Source organism: Lithobates pipiens, unplaced genomic scaffold (genome assembly GCF_037356315.1).
Source record: "Lithobates pipiens isolate NorthernLeopardFrog02 unplaced genomic scaffold, aLitPip1_a1.2 Scaffold_13, whole genome shotgun sequence".
Classification (NCBI taxonomy): Eukaryota; Metazoa; Chordata; class Amphibia; order Anura; family Ranidae; genus Lithobates; species Lithobates pipiens.
The window spans coordinates 546,323,813-546,340,652 of NW_027507718.1; the positions used below are offsets into that span (position 1 = coordinate 546,323,813).

Consider the following 16,840-nt stretch of genomic DNA (forward strand, 5'->3'; position numbering starts at 1 on the left):
TTTCATCTTCACATGACCTCAGTTCAAGAAAGCTTAAGATGCTTTTTTTTTTTGCTTTTTTAAATTTATCCACTTACAGACCGGATCATTTTGCTGGTCAAAGACCAGACCACTTTTTGCGATTCGGCACTGCGTCGCTTTAACTGACAATTGCGCTCCCAAACAAAATCGACGTCCTTTTTTTCCCACAAATAGAGCTTTCTTTTGGTGGTATTTGATCACCTCTGCGGTTTTTATTTTTTGCGCTATAAACAAAAATAGAGCGACAATTTTGAAAAAAAAACGCATAATTTTTTACTTTTTGTTATAATAAATATCCCTCAAAAATATATAAAAAAATGTTTTTCCTCAGTTTAGGCCGATACGTATTCTTCTACATATTTTTGGTAAAAAAAAAACGCAATAAGCGATTATTGATTGGTTTGCACAAAAGTTATAGCGTTTACGAAATAGGGGATAGTTTTATGGCATTTTTATTAATATTTTTTTTTTTACTAGTAATGGCGGCGATCAGCGATTTTTATTGTGACTGCGACATTATGGCGGACACATCGGACATTTTTTACACATTTTTGGGACCATTGTCATTTATACAGCAATCACTGCTATATAAATGCAGTGATTTCTGTGTAAATGACACTGGCAGTGAAGGGGTTAACCAGTGGGTGGCAGTGTAGGGGTTAAGTGTTCCTAGGGGTGTGTTACTAACTGTTGGGGGCTGGGCTTTCATTTAGTGAACACTGATCCAATCACATGGCAGGGTGGCAAATTTAAGGGGACGTACAGGTACGCCCATTTGCCTGCCCGTGCCATTCTGCCGACGTACATCGGCGTGCGCTGGTCGGGAACTGGTTAATGTCTTGAAACAATGACCAAGGAGTCTCACACGTGCACATGTCTTAGGGCTAAGAAAAACCCAATGAAAGTGAGGGCCTGGGCGTCTTGGCTCAGGTGGGGTTCATCCACCCACTGGGGACGGCCGCACATGACAAGAACCCAAAAGATGGTGAATTATGCCTGGGCAGGGTGGATCTCCGCAGCAGTCCTGGGCATAGGGAAGAAAGACCAATTAAATCATCTAGTAGCTGGTTCCCTCTGGATATCTTTTTTATCTGGTAAAGAGACTGATTAGAGGTCTTGGGGCTGAAATGATCTCAACCTACTGTCAAACTTTAAATGAGCTTGAACCCTTGTTAACCTGTCAGGGCCATCTCTTCTTGCTGAGCTACCCGAGATGCTGGACAGCTCCGTGGACAATGTTTTGGACAAGCTTGCCTTGAACATTGTTTTTGGTGAACCCTGAACTCTTTGCTCCTCCCATGAACTTCCTATATTAGCCGTGACTTTGCACTTCCTGTTTGCCAGATTATTGTGCTCTCTCCAGCCAATATCTAGCTCTTGATACTCTTACTGCTGTCCTTATCTCTGCTACCATTTGTTACAGACCTTTGACTTGTTCCTTGACTACTCTTCTGCTTGATCCCAACCTGCAACCACTTTTTAATGACCGTTGTCTTGTTTCTTGACTACGCTTCTGCTTAACCCCTACCTTCAACCAGTAATCACCAACCTTTGTCTTGTTCGCTGACTACGCTTTTGTCTGATCGCAACCAATTGTTACCAACCTGTCATGAATCGCCAGTAATAACTTCATGCCCTGTCTGTCTGATTACCTGGTAATCCCTAGCCTCTACAGGATACACTTTTTAACACTTTGCTGTCCAAGCCTGCCTTGCCCAAGCAATATTGTATGTTTGGTTTCTGGTTTCCTGTCTCCTGTTTCTTGTCTCCTGCTTGCTGTGTGCTCTACATCTGTTTCTGTTACCGATTTTGGCTTGTTCTTTGACTATATCTGCCTGATTGTTAGCCTGACCTTTGGCGTGTTCTCTGTCTATCCTTGTCTGCTAGTTGCCCTGACCTTTTGCTTATCTCCTGACTATACCTTGTTGTCCTGGGCTGCTGCTTCCTCTCTATACTCCTGTAGCCTACTGTTAGCGTGAGCTGGGAGACCCTGGGGGCCACGACCTGGAGCAAGTTGCAGTGCAGTCCATCCTCACCACTAGAGGCTCTGGTGAACACCTGCTGACTCTTAGACTCTGCGCCCTGGGAAATCTTATGCTCTAGCTCCCAATGGGATCCGCGTTGGTGCTCAAGTGGACCTGCTTTCCTGAACCACCCAGAGTTCCATCTGCAGCAGTCAGCCATAGGGTCCACTACCTTAGCGGTGCACTCCTGACCCCATCTGTCACGTGGCCTCAGGTGACCTGACACAACCTTTGTCTTGTTTGTTGACTATACTTCTGCCTGATCCCAACCTGCAACCACTTGTTACCGACCTTTGTCTTGTTCATTGACTACAATTCTGCTTGATTCTAACCTGCAACCACTTGTTACTGACCTTTGTTTTGTTTGCTGACTACACTTCTGCTTGATCCTAACCTGCAACCACTTGTTACCGACCTTTGTCCTGCTCCTTCACTTTGCTTCTGCTTGATCCCAGCCTGCAATCACTTGTTACCATTCTTTATCTTGTTCCTTGACTACATTTCTGCTTGATCCCGACCTGCAAACAATTGTTATCAACTTTTGTCTTGTTCCTTGACTACGCTTCAACTTGATTCCAACATGCAACCACTTGTTACTGACCTTTGGCTTGTTCATTGACTACAATTCTGCTTGATTCTAACCTGCAACCACTTGTTACTCACCTTTGTTTTGTTTGCTGACTACACTTCTGCTTGATCCTAACCTGCAACCACTTGTTACCGACCATTGTCCTGCTCCTTCACTTTGCTTCTTCTTGATCCCAGCCTGCAATCACTTGTTACCGTTCTTTATCTTGTTCCTTGACTACGCTTCTACTTGATTCCAATATGCCACCACTTGTTACTGACCTTTGGCTTGATTTCTGACTACACTTCTGTTTGATCACAACCTGCAACCACTTGTTACCGACCTTTGTCTTGTTCCTTGACTATGCTTCTGCTTGATACCAACCTGCAACCACTTGTTACGGACCTTTGGCTTGCTTGCTGGCTACGCTCCTTCTTGATCCCAACTTGCAACCACTTATTACCGACCTTCGGCTTGTTTGCTGACCACTGTAAGGTAAACCGGGCCTCCACCACTAAAAGGCCAGTGTGGATACCTGCTCATGCTCGTACACATTGCACACGTGCTAATATTCATAAGCAAAGGACCAACATAATTCCCCCAATGGCAGTTCATTGCACACGGGTATATGCACGTGCGCACATTGGTGTGTGAACGAGTGTGCATGTATGTGCGCGTGTGCGCGCAACAATTAGCACTTGGTGCCCAGTGGCCTATTTAAACTCCTCTGTCACTGCAAACAAGTGCTGGATGATCTTCAGCTCCTTCCTGACCCACCAAGTCCTGATCCGTTCCTGTTTGTTCATGTATGACCCGGCTCGCCTTTGGACTTCCCCTCTGCTTGCTCCTTTACTCTGTTACCTGGTATCCTGACTTCGGCCTGTCTATTGGACTTAATCTGCCTGCTGACTTGGTACCACATTGCCCGGCTGTTACCCGACCTTGGCCTGCCCTCTGGACTTGCTTTTGCCTGCTGATTCGGTACCCTGCTGCCCAGTTGTTACTGACTACTGCTCTTCTTCTGGTTTCGCTCGTGTCCACGCTCTGGTGCCCAGCTGCTTCTTCTTCCTGCTCCAAGGACCGTGACTGACAGCTCTACCCACCTTCAGAGGGGACATCACCAGCCAGCTACCCGGCACTCGTGCCACTCCTTGCCTTTACATTTCCTGTTCCCACCTTCAGGAGTGTAGGTGGGAGGAGCAAGGGAGGCCTCTATCACATTCCAGTCTCCACCAGGTACGTGATAACTACACTTCTGCTGGATCTCTAACTGCTATACCTGCTACTGGACCCTGGCTTGCTCACCTCATGGTGGGGTGTTCCTGAGGAACATGGCCTGGTTATAATACACAGCAAAACCCATTAAGAGCTCTGGTGAACACCAGGTAGTGCTTAGACCCTGGACCTCGGATGAGCCTGCGTCATCCGCCAAGGGGACCTCCTTGTGTACTTATCCCGCTGGTCAGTGGGAGCCTCTCCACTTCTATTGCTACTGGTCTCCAACCCTGAACCCTGATCATGACATAACCCTAATCAGCCCTAAGTAACGCCTTCTTCCCCTTCTTCCCTTTGCTATTATTTTTTCTTTTTTCCCATTAAAATGGTATATTGATTTTTTTTGTTTTCATTTGTTTTGTTTGTTACTGTTTTTCAGTGCTACATAAAAAGAAAATACATCAAAGAAATGCCTTTCCCAAAAAAATATTGCCATGCTTTATTCCAGAAACATCATTGTACTGACATCTTAAATGGGACAATATGTATATTTTTATATATATATATAGTAAGGACATGGTCATATCTGGCTATATAGTATAAATTCCAGAGTATTTCCCTGCTAGGGAGCCTACAGATTCTGCTCACAGTCGCTTATAGAAATTGCAGGAATTTGCATGCAGAATTATACTCCCGCATGCCTATGTGTGTTTACAGGTGTGCATGGCAACCAATCGGCTTTCATTTCAAAGCTTAACTGAAGAAGCTGATTGGTTACCATGCTCAGCTGACCCAATTTCTGCTCTAGTTTTAGTAAATTACCCCCAATGTATTGGGGCCTATTTACACTTGCATTTGGGAAAGGTAAAGGCGTGGGGTTGATTGGTTGATCCTCGTCCCCCCCCCCAACGACAAAGGCAGATATATGGAGGTGTACACATGCCGCAGCCAAAAGGCTTTGCAAAAAAATGATCTTTGCTGTATCATTCAAAGGACAATGCCACCCCCCATGCACAACCCATTTAAGTGAATAGGGCCTTGGCGCAACGTTGGTGGGGGCTTTTATGGGTTAGAACAAGCCGATGAGGGGGTGACATAACTCCTCCTCACCACATGTCAAACTTCCTCGATTCACCGTGAATTGCTCTTCAGAGGGCATTGCCAATGTAAGCAATGGCAGCGTTATTGTTGAATAAACAAGCCCATAACAAAAATGCCAAAATTGCTCTGAACCATGAGGACCAGGTTTAGGTATGATAGCCAGACCTAAAGTGATTTGTAAACCTCAGACATTAAATATGAACAAAGCACATACCTCTACAGTGTGTACTTGTCTCAGCCCAGAGCACTAAGTGTGATTTCTGTTTTCTGCTTTGTTCCTCAATCACTTCTGACAAGTTTTCCTGACACCAAGAGAAAAAAGGTGACGGGGAGGGATCTCCAGCCTGTGATTGGAAGCCTCAACTCTGTTCCTGTGTAAAGGGGGGGTGTTTCCATTCCCTCCAATCAGCAATCAGAGCGCTCATTAATGAGCTCAGCAGAGTGTGACTTCAGCTCCCCCACCCCCCTGCTCGCTGAAATCTCAGACAAGCTGTATAAAATCTGGACTTTGAATGGATATAGAGAAGAGGGACTGCAGATAAACAGGTACAACTTATGTTGGAGGATTTGTTTCTTCTCTGTGTATCATCTGAGACCTGTAATTTTGCTGGGTATATGGAAAAGTTTACAACCACCTTAATGATTTTAGGCTCAGCAGTGTAAGTAAAACAACGAAATGAAGAAAAAAAAAAAAAAGGAAATAAATCCAAAATCTTTTACCTGGAATTCCTTGTCAACCCCGGCCATGCCGGTTGTGGGGTTTTCTACGGACATACGATGAATGTGTTCCTGAATCTTCACTACGGGGACACTGGTGGACCCACACAGAAGGGTTTCCAGCAAGACGTTGTAGAGGAAGATGTACTGCTCCTGAAAGTTGGAACGTCACATGATCACTGAGTATGATGTCATACAATACCGCTAATGACATACTTACTGAATTAGCTCCAACGAAGAAAGTGTGTCTGCAGGAACCAATCAGATTCCAGCTTTTATAAAACCAACAGCAAGGCATGCAAAGCACGGCACTATGGTTTGGTAGGCAACCTTGTTCCAAACTAATATAACAATCGAATACAAAATTTACAGCAAAAGCCAAATTGAATGCTCTTTGTAGCTTTTTAGTATATGTCAGTAATTTTTCTACCATCCTGAATTTACTTTAATTCTATGTGAGTTAACCAGCATTCGCTTATTTGTTTTAGGGATTTTTCACACAATTTAAACAGCTAATGGTGCAAAATCAAATGTTCCTATGATATTTATATCTATGACTCAAATATTCTTTTTAACATTTCTTTGTTTTCCAAAAAATTATGACCAAAAAAATTGGTCAACTTTAAAGAGGAAGTAAACCCTGATGGGTTTACTTCCTCTTTGTCTCCCTGCAAAGGTAAAGCATAATGGGCTACTATGCATCACATCGCATCGCAGCACATTATGTGTCACTTACCTGACACAGGAGCCAACGATGTCACCGCTGTCCCCTGTAATCCGGAGCGCCCATCTTCTTCCTGGTATCGCTGCTCCGGCCACTCACGGCGCCGGAGCAGCGATGACGTCACTCCCGCGCATGCGCCCAGGAGCCGCAACTAACGGCATATCGCATGCATTGACCTCGGATGAGCCTGCGTCATCCGCCAAGGTGCCCTGCTTGTGTACTTAACCCGCTGGTCAGTGGGAGCCTCTCCACTTCTATTGCTACAGGTCTCCAAGCCTGAACTCTGATCATGACATAACCCTAATCAGCTCTAAGTAACACCTTCTTCCCCTTCTCTTCCCTTTGCTATTATTTTTTCTGCTAATTTTTTTTTCCCCGTTAAAACGGTATATTGATTTTTTGTTTTGTTTGTTACTGTTTTTCAGTGCTACATAAGCAGTGCTACATGTGTCACTTACCTGACACAGGAGCCAGCGATGTCACCGCTGTCCCCTGTAGTCCGGAGCGTCCATCTTCTTCCTGGTATCGCTGCTCCAGCCACTCACAGCACCGGAGCATCGATGATGTCACTCCCGAGCATGCGCACAGGACCCGCCACTAACGGCATATCGCTGTTAGCAGCGGCATGCCGCATGCGCCGTAGACAGCTGTCACTGTCTTTTAGTAAATATCTCCTAAACCGTGTAGGTTTAGGAGATATTTCTTGGACCTACAGGTAAGCCTTAATCTAGGCTTACCTGTAGGTCAAACTCACCATGCCTCTTTCTAAATTCCCTGGACTGTCCACTTTAGGGCCTCAAGAAATTAGATTTTTTTTAATTTTCTGTTCTTTTATTTTATTTTTTACGACAAATGTAAATATATAGAACTATCGGGGAGGTACAGAAACTATAAGGTTAATCAGTATATTAATTAATGACAGTATTTTCTGTTCTGATAGAATGTTCGTAGGGTATTCACTCTTTAGATCTAAAGTTCTAATGCCGCGTACACACGACCGGACTTTTCAACATCAAAGATCCGACGGAACGATTCCGGCGGACCATTCGATCGTGTGTGGGCTGCAGCGGACTTTTGATTTGCAAAAATCCGACAGACTTTATAAATGGAACATGTTTCAAATTTTTCCGCCGGACCCAGTTCCTACCGAGAAATCCGCTCGTGTGTGTGCTAGTCGGACGGACAAAAACCGACGCGAGGGCAGCTATTGGCTACTGGCTATGAACTTCCTTATTCTAGTCCGGTCGTACGTCATCACGTTCAAATCCGTCAGACTTTGGTGTGATTGTGTGTGGCCAAGTCCGTTCATTCGGAAAGTCCGTCAGAACTCTGTCAGAACTCCGTCGAAAGTCTGTCGGACCTAGTCCCTCGAAAAGTCCGGTCGTGTGTACATGGCATTACAGTATTTTCTCCACTGACTGAATGTTCTCGGGGTCGTTTCTCTTCTGATAGAATATTATTGGGTATTCTCTCTTCTTAACGAATGTTCTTCAGACATTTTCTCCTGTGATTGAATACTTTTGAGGTCGTTTTTCTTCTGATAGAATATTCTTGGGTATTCTGTTTTCTGATTGAATATTCTTTGTGTATTTTCTCTTCTAACGGAATGTTCTTGGGGCAGTTTTTTTTTTTTGTTTTTTTTTTTTGTCAGAGTAAATGCCAATAGGTTATTTTCTCTTTTGATGGAATGATCTTATGCCCTGTACACACGGGTCGGACTTTCCGACGACAAAATCCGTCGGATTTTTACCGACGGATTTTGGCCCAAACTTGTCTTGCATACACACGGTCGCACAAGGTTGTCGGAAAATCCGATCGTTCAGAACGCGGTGACGTACAACACGTACGACGGGACTATAAAGAGGGCAGTAGTCAATAGCTTTCATCTCGTAATTTATTCTGAGCATGCGTGCCACTTTTCTGCGTTGGAATTGTCTACACACGATCAGAATTTAAACGATCGGATTTTGTTGTTGGAAAATTTTTAGATCCAGATCGCAAACTTTGTGTATCAGAAATTCCGACAGAAAAAGGAAAAAGTCCGATGGAGGCCCACAGATGATTGGAATTTCCGACAACACAATCCGATCGCACATTCTCCGTCGGAAAGTCTGAACGTGTGTACAGGGCATTAGGGTGTTTTGTCTTAGGATCAAATATTCTTAGGGTAATTTATCATCTGACAGAATATTCTTGGGTATTTTCTCCTCTGAATTAATGTTCTTACGGTATTCTCTCTTCTGATTGAAGGTTCTTAGGACATTTTCTCCTCTGATTGAATACTCTTTGGGTAGTTTTTCTTCTGATAGAATAGTCTTGGGTATTCTCTCTTCTGACTGAAGGTTCTTAGGGGATTTTCTACTTTTTCACAATGCTTTTTTTCTCCTAGAATAATTTTTTTTAGGCTAATTTCTATTCTGATAGAATGTTCTTAGGGTGGTTTCACCGCTGATTAAATGTACTTAATGTGTTTTCTCTTCTGATATAATATTCTGGGGTATTTCCTCTTCTGAGCAAATGTTCTTAGGGTATTCTCTCTTCTGACTGAAGGTTCTTAGGGGATCTTCTACTCTGATTGAATGTTCACGTTGCTTTTTTTGTCCTAGAATTAAAATTTTTAGGCTATTTTCTATTCTGATGGAATGTTCTTAGGGTGGTTTCTCTCCTGATAGAATATTATTGCGTATTCTGTCTTCTGAATAAATGTTCTTAGGATATTCTGTCTTCTGATGGAAGGTTCTTAGGGTATTCGGTCTTCTGATGGAAGGTTCTTAGGGTATTCGGTCTTCTGATGGAAGGTTCTTAGGGTATTCGGTCTTCTGATGGAAGGTTCTTAGGGTATTCGGTCTTCTGATGGAAGGTTCTTAGGGTATTCTGTCTTCTGATGGAAGGTTCTTAGGGTATTCGGTCTTCTGATGGAAGGTTCTTAGGGTATTCTGTCTTCTGATGGAAGGTTCTTAGGGTATTCTGTCTTCTGATGGAAGGTTCTTAGGGTATTCTGTCTTCTGATGGAAGGTTCTTAGGGTATTCGGTCTTCTGATGGAAGGTTCTTAGGGTATTCTGTCTTCTGATGGAAGGTTCTTAGGGTATTCGGTCTTCTGATGGAAGGTTCTTAGGGTATTCGGTCTTCTGATGGAAGGTTCTTAGGGTATTTGGTCTTCTGATGGAAGGTTCTTAGGGTATTCGGTCTTCTGATGGAAGGTTCTTAGGGTATTCTGTCTTCTGATGGAAGGTTCTTAGGGTATTTGGTCTTCTGATGGAAGGTTCTTAGGGTATTCGGTCTTCTGATGGAAGGTTCTTAGGGTATTCTGTCTTCTGATGGAAGGTTCTTAGGGTATTTGGTCTTCTGATGGAAGGTTCTTAGGGTATTCGGTCTTCTGATGGAAGGTTCTTAGGGTATTCAGTCTTCTGATGGAAGGTTCTTAGGGTATTCTGTCTTCTGATGGAAGGTTCTTAGGGTATTCTGTCTTCTGATGGAAGGTTCCTAGGGTATTCTGTCTTCTGATGGAAGGTTCTTAGGGTATTCTGTCTTCTGATGGAAGGTTCTTAGGGTATTTGGTCTTCTGATGGAAGGTTCCTAGGGTATTCTGTCTTCTGATGGAAGGTTCTTAGGGTATTCGGTCTTCTGATGGAAGGTTCTTAGGGTATTCTGTCTTCTGATGGAAGGTTCTTAGGGTATTCGGTCTTCTGATGGAAGGTTCTTAGGGTATTCTGTCTTCTGATGGAAGGTTCTTAGGGTATTTGGTCTTCTGATGGAAGGTTCTTAGGGTATTCGGTCTTCTGATGGAAGGTTCTTAGGGTATTCAGTCTTCTGATGGAAGGTTCTTAGGGTATTCTGTCTTCTGATGGAAGGTTCTTAGGGTATTCTGTCTTCTGATGGAAGGTTCCTAGGGTATTCTGTCTTCTGATGGAAGGTTCTTAGGGTATTCTGTCTTCTGATGGAAGGTTCTTAGGGTATTCTGTCTTCTGATGGAAGGTTCTTAGGGTATTCTGTCTTCTGATGGAAGGTTCTTAGGGTATTTTCTCTTCTAATGAAATGTTCTTAGGGTATTTTGTCTTAGGATCAAATGTTCTTCCCGATGAGAGGAACCATACTGATGAGTCCCGGATTCCGGTGTAACTACAAGAGCCCAGAGGTGGTTGATATGCGTGTTTTGACTGCGCTTAGTTGCAAGTTTGCACACTCTGAGGTGAGCATTAAATACCTAAGGGGAGCACCAGAGTGAGGGACACCACGGCTTGTTCTAAATTTTATAATCGCTTGAACTTTATTGCACTTAGCGGTTTTATAATCGCATTAACTTTATTACATGTGGATAGACTTTTTGGATACCATACACTTGTACAGGAGCACTTCTTTGAACAACCCAGCAATGCAATATTGATATCCTATATAATACTGGATGCTATGCACATGCATATGCACTTTATTTATGCATTAGTGGGTCACTGATAATCTAGACCGGATCATAAAAGTGGGAATTGCACCTCTTTGCACAGTAGCACTTTATATCTATTATCATCATTGTTTATGCTTTTATATACACATCTTTTATTTTTAATATATGTGTTCGTTTATTGCACTATTTTCACTTTCCACTGATTTATCCAGAATATTATTGGGTGTTCTCTCCTCTGATGAAATGTTCTTAGGGTATTTTGTCTTAGGATCAAATGTTCTTAGAGTACTTTCTCTTCTGGACTGTGTTCTCCTAGGATTGGATTTTTTAGGCTATTTTCTGTTCTAAATGAATTTTTCTTCAGTAATTTTCCTCTTATATTTTCTCTTCTTAGAGTATGTTGTATCCACCTCTCCATATATTTACCAGATTCCATATAGTAATATTAAATAAATATGTTACATACAATTTGACAACATATGAACACACAGCATTTGCAAAATGAATGTAACGTTTTCCAATGCGAAAAATTACTAGAATATCTGGCCACTCACACTGATAATGTCCGCTGTGACGAAACGTGTTGGGCACGGCCAGCGTAGGTGAATCGATCATGCAAGCCGGGACTCGGAAGTGCGCTAGTGTGCAGCACAAGGAGGAAGTTTTTGTATGTTTGTTTGATGGGGTTAGTATCAAGACCTGTAGTGCTGGCTGCTACACTTTATCACATATAATCTTATCTAAGCACAGAGTTTTCCTCTTTATACACTATATTACCAAAAGTGTTGGGACACGCCTGCCTTTACACACACATGGACTTTAATGGCATCCCAGTCTTAGTACGGAGGGTTCAATATTGAGTTGGCTCCGCCCTTTGCAGCTATAACGGCTTGTTCTGCTAAAAATGACCTGAATATCAGTATTTTGTTTTTTGTGACTTCTGCGTGAACGATGATACATTCACATGGGTATTTTTTTTCTTTTATAAATGGTATTTTTTTTCTTTTATAAATGGACCCCTTAATATTTCTGGGATACTAACTACTGTTCTCTTATACTTGCTTCAAAATGTGGCATTGGACACGCTTTTTTAACCACTTAAGGACCGCCTCACGCCGATATACGTCGGCAGAATGGCACAGCTGGGCACAAGCACGTGCAGGTACGTTGCCCTTTAAGAGCCCAGCTGCGGGTCACGCGCTCGCAAACCTGATCCTGAGCTCCGTGGCCACAGGACCCGCGGACCCGATCGCCGCCGGTGTCCCGCGATCGGGTCACAGAGCTGAAGAACAGGGAGAGGTAAGTGTAAGCAAACGTCTCCCCGTGCTTCCTAGTGAGGCTGTCACTGATCGTCTGTTCCCTGTCATATGTAAAGACGTTCAGTGACGTCACACACCAAGCCACGCCCCCTACAGTAAAAAAAAACACACACACTTAACCCCTACACTACCCCCCAGTGGTTAACTCCTTCACTGCCAATGAAATTTTTACAGTAATCGGTGCATTTTTAATTGCACTGATTGCTGTATTTATGCCAATGGTCCCAAAAATGTGTAAAAATTGTCCGACGTGTCCGCCATTATGTCGCAGTCACAATAAAAATCTCTGATCACCGTCATTACTAGTAACAAAAAAAAAATATTAATAAAAATGCCATAAAACTATACCCTATTTTGTAGACACATACTGCATATTGGTCCGGGGCTTAAGTGGTTAAAGCTCTGTGAATGGCAATCAAAGCTCCCGTCACTAAATAAAATTGGCTACCTTACAGTCTTGTTCACACGTTGCATTTGCTTTGCTTTAAAAATGATACCCCGTGTCACTTTCCTGGTGCTTCAAAGCATCGCTAAAGCCTCCATAGAAGTCTATGACAGCGCTCCCCAACAGCACCTGCAGCTTTTTGAGGGGCTATTATTCAGCGTGCAAAGACGCCATCAGCAGTCCCTTCCGGTTCATGTGAATATGTTCTGGAAGTGTCTGGTGCAGACGTCACATCTGGTGTGAAGTGTGGAGCAGCAGGAAGGTGAGTGGGGCCCGGACTGGAGTGAAACAGCTACCAGACGGCACATGTGGTGTGCAACATTGGAACGCTATATCGGAAGGTGAGTGGGAACATTAGAGAGAGGACAGAGCAAGAGAAACTAGCAATGTCACACATAGTGCACACCATGAGAGCAATATAGTGGGAGATGAGTGGGGACCAGAGAGGAGGTTCAGTAAAACCAGAGGATCAGCAGAGCTGGGGGTTACTACTGAGTGGGAGATCAGCAAAGCTGGGGGTACTACTGAGCAGGGGATCTACTGAACAATGGTACTAATAAGATGGGGATCTGCTGAGCAGGGGTACTACTGAGCTGGGCCCCTTTAAAACAAATAGAAAATCAGCACACACACAGGGCATTTGCCAAGCTTCTTTAAAGCTTCAAGAAAGCATCATCGACGCATCAAAATCACATAAAAAAAGCATGTTGAAGCGGTAGGCTCTTTAATGTTTGTTAAAGTCTAATGCCCTGTACACACGATAGGATTTTCCGACAACAAAATCCATGTTTTTTTTCCGATGGATGTTGGCTCAAGCTTGTCTTGAATACACACGGTCACACAAATCTTGTCGGAAATTCTGAACGTCAAGAACGCGGTGACGTATAATACGTACGATGAAAAATTAAGTTCAATAGCCAGCGCGGCTCTTCTGCTTGATTCCGAGAATGCGTGGAACTTTGTGTGTCGGAATTGTGTATACACGCTCGGAATTTACAAGAACGGACTTTGTTGTCGGAAAATCGGAGATCCAGATCTCACATTTTGTGTGTCGGAAATTCCGATGGAAAATGTCCCATGGAGCCTACACACGGTCGGAATCTCTGACAACAAGTTCCCATCGAACATTTTCCGTGGGAAAATCCTATCGTGTGAACGGGGCATAAGTGTGAGCCCAATGAGAGGATGAGGGGTTATTGCCAGGAAGAGATGTCAACAATTGGTGACATGGAGTATGAGGGGACAGAGGAGGACAAGAAAACCTGAACCCACCTTTTCCTGCACCATCTTTACCCGCCTCTTCCGTAACTCTAGAACACAATTGTACACATTCACCTTCTTCATCTCACGTGCCCTCTTCAAGAGAATGTCCAGTGCCAAGAACGTGCCCGTCCTGCCAATCCCGGCACTGCAAACAAGGAGCTTTGGGTAAGATTAAATAATCCGGTCATCAGTCCAAGAATTGATTACAATATCCAAGAATTGATTACAATATACATACCTATCTATTCTATGCAGTCTGTGTGTCACCACACAATGTCCTTTCCAAATTCTCACAACTGCTGGACAATTAATGACGCTACCTGATTATGGAGGTCTCTTCCCCAGTCCTCATTGTAATGCCTTCTTTTTTTCCAAGTAACAAGCCATAAGCCTTTAAAGATTTGGGGTTAATTTTTGGGGTCTCCAAACATGATTAAAAGTGATTGACAATCACAGAGGTCAACAACTATTCTGTGCCTGCAGATAGAGGTTCAAACTGGATCTCCATGTGTCATGGAACAGCCTTTCTCGATCTTTCTACCCCAGAGGAACCCTTAAAATAGTTTTCAGGTCTTAGGGAGCTGCTGCTAAAACCAGTTCTTGGGAGATCATTGGGAAACATGCTTCCTATTGGTGGCTGGTGGGAAGAATACAACCGTTACAAAGTTGGTCAGAAATCCACTCATACAGATAGATAAAAAGACCATTATTGACGTGCCTCTGGTTCTGCCAAGTGGCGTTGGTCAGCCTCAGAACTATGCTGGAACCATCAAATAGGAGGTTAATCAGCTCAAGGAACCCCCGGACACCTCTGAAGAATCCCAAGTGTTCCATGGAACCCTGGTTGATAATGACTGCCATGGAAGGTCCATGTTCTCATGTACTTGGACCTCAACACAAATTCTATTTGCAAACTCGCTGCTCAACTGTTTATTAAAAAAAGAAATGTATCTCGGCCCTGTCCATCAACCTTTCCATTGTAGGTATGGTGTGACATCACTGGGCCTCCTAGCAGAGCTGGACATTCAAATCCCACAAGAATGTTCTCATGCAATGGCCTGGAGTGCATTCTCACAGAATTTCCAGCTTCCAGCTCTGTCAGGAGGCATGGTGATCTCGCCTGTGCCCCCCAGAAGCGGCAGAGGCTGAGGCCGAAGTATGTTTTTTTTTTTTTTTTAGATAACTGGTGTAGCACCCTCCTAGTTAGGTTACCAGATAAATGTAGTTTGTGGTTCCACTGTAGTGAGTGAAGTGGTTGTTGTTTTGGTCTGATCGGGGTTCCTGAGGTGAGACTTTGATTGCTTTCCCCTGCCTCTGGAAGAAGGTTCCAGAGCATAGTGAAGGGCAGGGCTGTCTTTAAGGAAGGGCAAAAGGGGCAGCTGCCCTGGGCCCTGTCATTGTTGGGAGGCCCAAAGCAGCTCCCTCATACTTGCCAACTATCCCAGTGTAAATTCCCTTGTCCCTTGAAGTTTTAGTCCCAATATCTCAGTGTGAAGTGCTGGTACTAATGCTGCCCAGCTCTGCCCTATTGTTGTGTACAGATAACTCACCTGCAGACCCTGTGTTTACATGTAAATAACCGGCATTCATATGTAAATAGTGGCGGCATTACTAAGTAAATAGATGTGGCCGGCAGCATTGATATGTAAATAAAGGTGGCATTCATATGTGTATCATGCTCCCCTGCAGTGAGGAGATGATGTGCTGTAACCTCCAGCAACCAATCAGTGAGCAGTATTACTTTACAGTAATCTCTAGTAACCAATTAAAAAGCAGAAATAATTTGCTGTAACCTCAAGCAACTAATCAGTGAGCCGTAATGTGTGCTGTAACCTCTAGCAACCAGTCATTAAGCAGTAATAATATGCTGCAATTGCTGCCTGATCTGATACAGTAAACTGATTTTAAGTCTAGCTGCTATTTATTGTATGTCTCAGAGCAGGTGGAGAGCAAAACTGAATGGGGGGGGGGGGGCCAAGAAATTTTTTGCCCAGGGTCCAATCAGTATTAAAGACGGCCCCGGTGAAGGGGATTCAAATGATTGTTTGAATATTTATCATACCCTGGGCAATTTCTTGAAGGGGAAGTCCATAAGGTGGCTGGTAGGGTGATAAATAGACAGGAGGCCTGAACATATTGTTCTTGTCAGGGAGAGTTCCAGGACTCTTGGGGCTGCTGCCCCTAGGAGAAGAATCCCGGAGACAAGAGACCTACTGTACCGCCATTTTATTCTCTAGGGGGAAAAAATGGGTAATATTTGGGGGTTCTAAGTAATTTCAAGCAAAAAAACTGTTTTTAACTTGTAAACAACAAATCTCAGAAAGAGGCTCAGTCCTGAAGTGGTTAAACATGACGAAACGCGTTAAATAAGTTTACAAGCGGCAAGCGTTTTTTTTTTTTCCTGCCAAAATGCCGCCGCCAGGAGGAAAGGATTCTAGGAGAAATAGAGAAACGTCCGGGAGCATGAGGAAAATTATGACATTTATGTGACGACATCATCTCAATCTAGGTACAGTCCCTGCCTGGAGCTCGAGGTTGGCTATTGAATGTTAAAAGGTGGAACCTTACTAAAAAATGATAACGTTTCTGTATACTGTGATATTTCAGGAGTGCGTTAATGCAATTCTTAAAAAGGTCAGCTTGAAGAATGACGGCAGTAGAGGCCTCCTTTACCTGCAGTGTACAATGATAGGTCCTGATCCGGCTGGGTTACATTTGTTCATGAGTTCTACAAGCTGCACCATGTCTGATGTGTTCTTGGGCACTCCATGGTCCGGCCATCGGAGGTAATGGATCTGCTCCACCATCACGTGTGCTATGGACTGCACCTGAGACCACGGAAACATACATCAGACTCACTGTGTTGGCAGACTTTCATATATACAGTGGTGTGAAAAAGTGTTTGCCCCCTTCCTCATTTCCTGTTCCTTTGCATGTTTGTCACACTTAAGTGTTTCGGAACATCAAACCAATTTAAACAATAGTCAAGGACAACACAAGTAAACACAAAATGCAATTTGTAAATGAAGGTGTTTATTATTAA

The 16,840-nt window shown here is 43.6% G+C and overlaps 1 protein-coding gene across 3 annotated transcripts in view; it reads right to left on the reverse strand.

The window, feature by feature from the left end:
- LOC143975807 (receptor-type tyrosine-protein phosphatase kappa-like) overlaps positions 1-16,840 on the reverse strand; it is a 228,823-nt gene that overhangs the window by 35,283 nt on the left and 176,700 nt on the right. For all 3 annotated transcript variants that reach the window (XM_077478356.1, XM_077478354.1, XM_077478355.1), the window contains 3 exons: positions 16,471-16,625; positions 13,807-13,942; positions 5,650-5,799 (listed from right to left, as the gene is read on the reverse strand). In XM_077478356.1, coding sequence (XP_077334482.1) covers positions 5,650-5,799; positions 13,807-13,942; positions 16,471-16,625 — 441 coding nt within the window. The remainder of the gene's footprint in view (positions 1-5,649; positions 5,800-13,806; positions 13,943-16,470; positions 16,626-16,840) is intronic.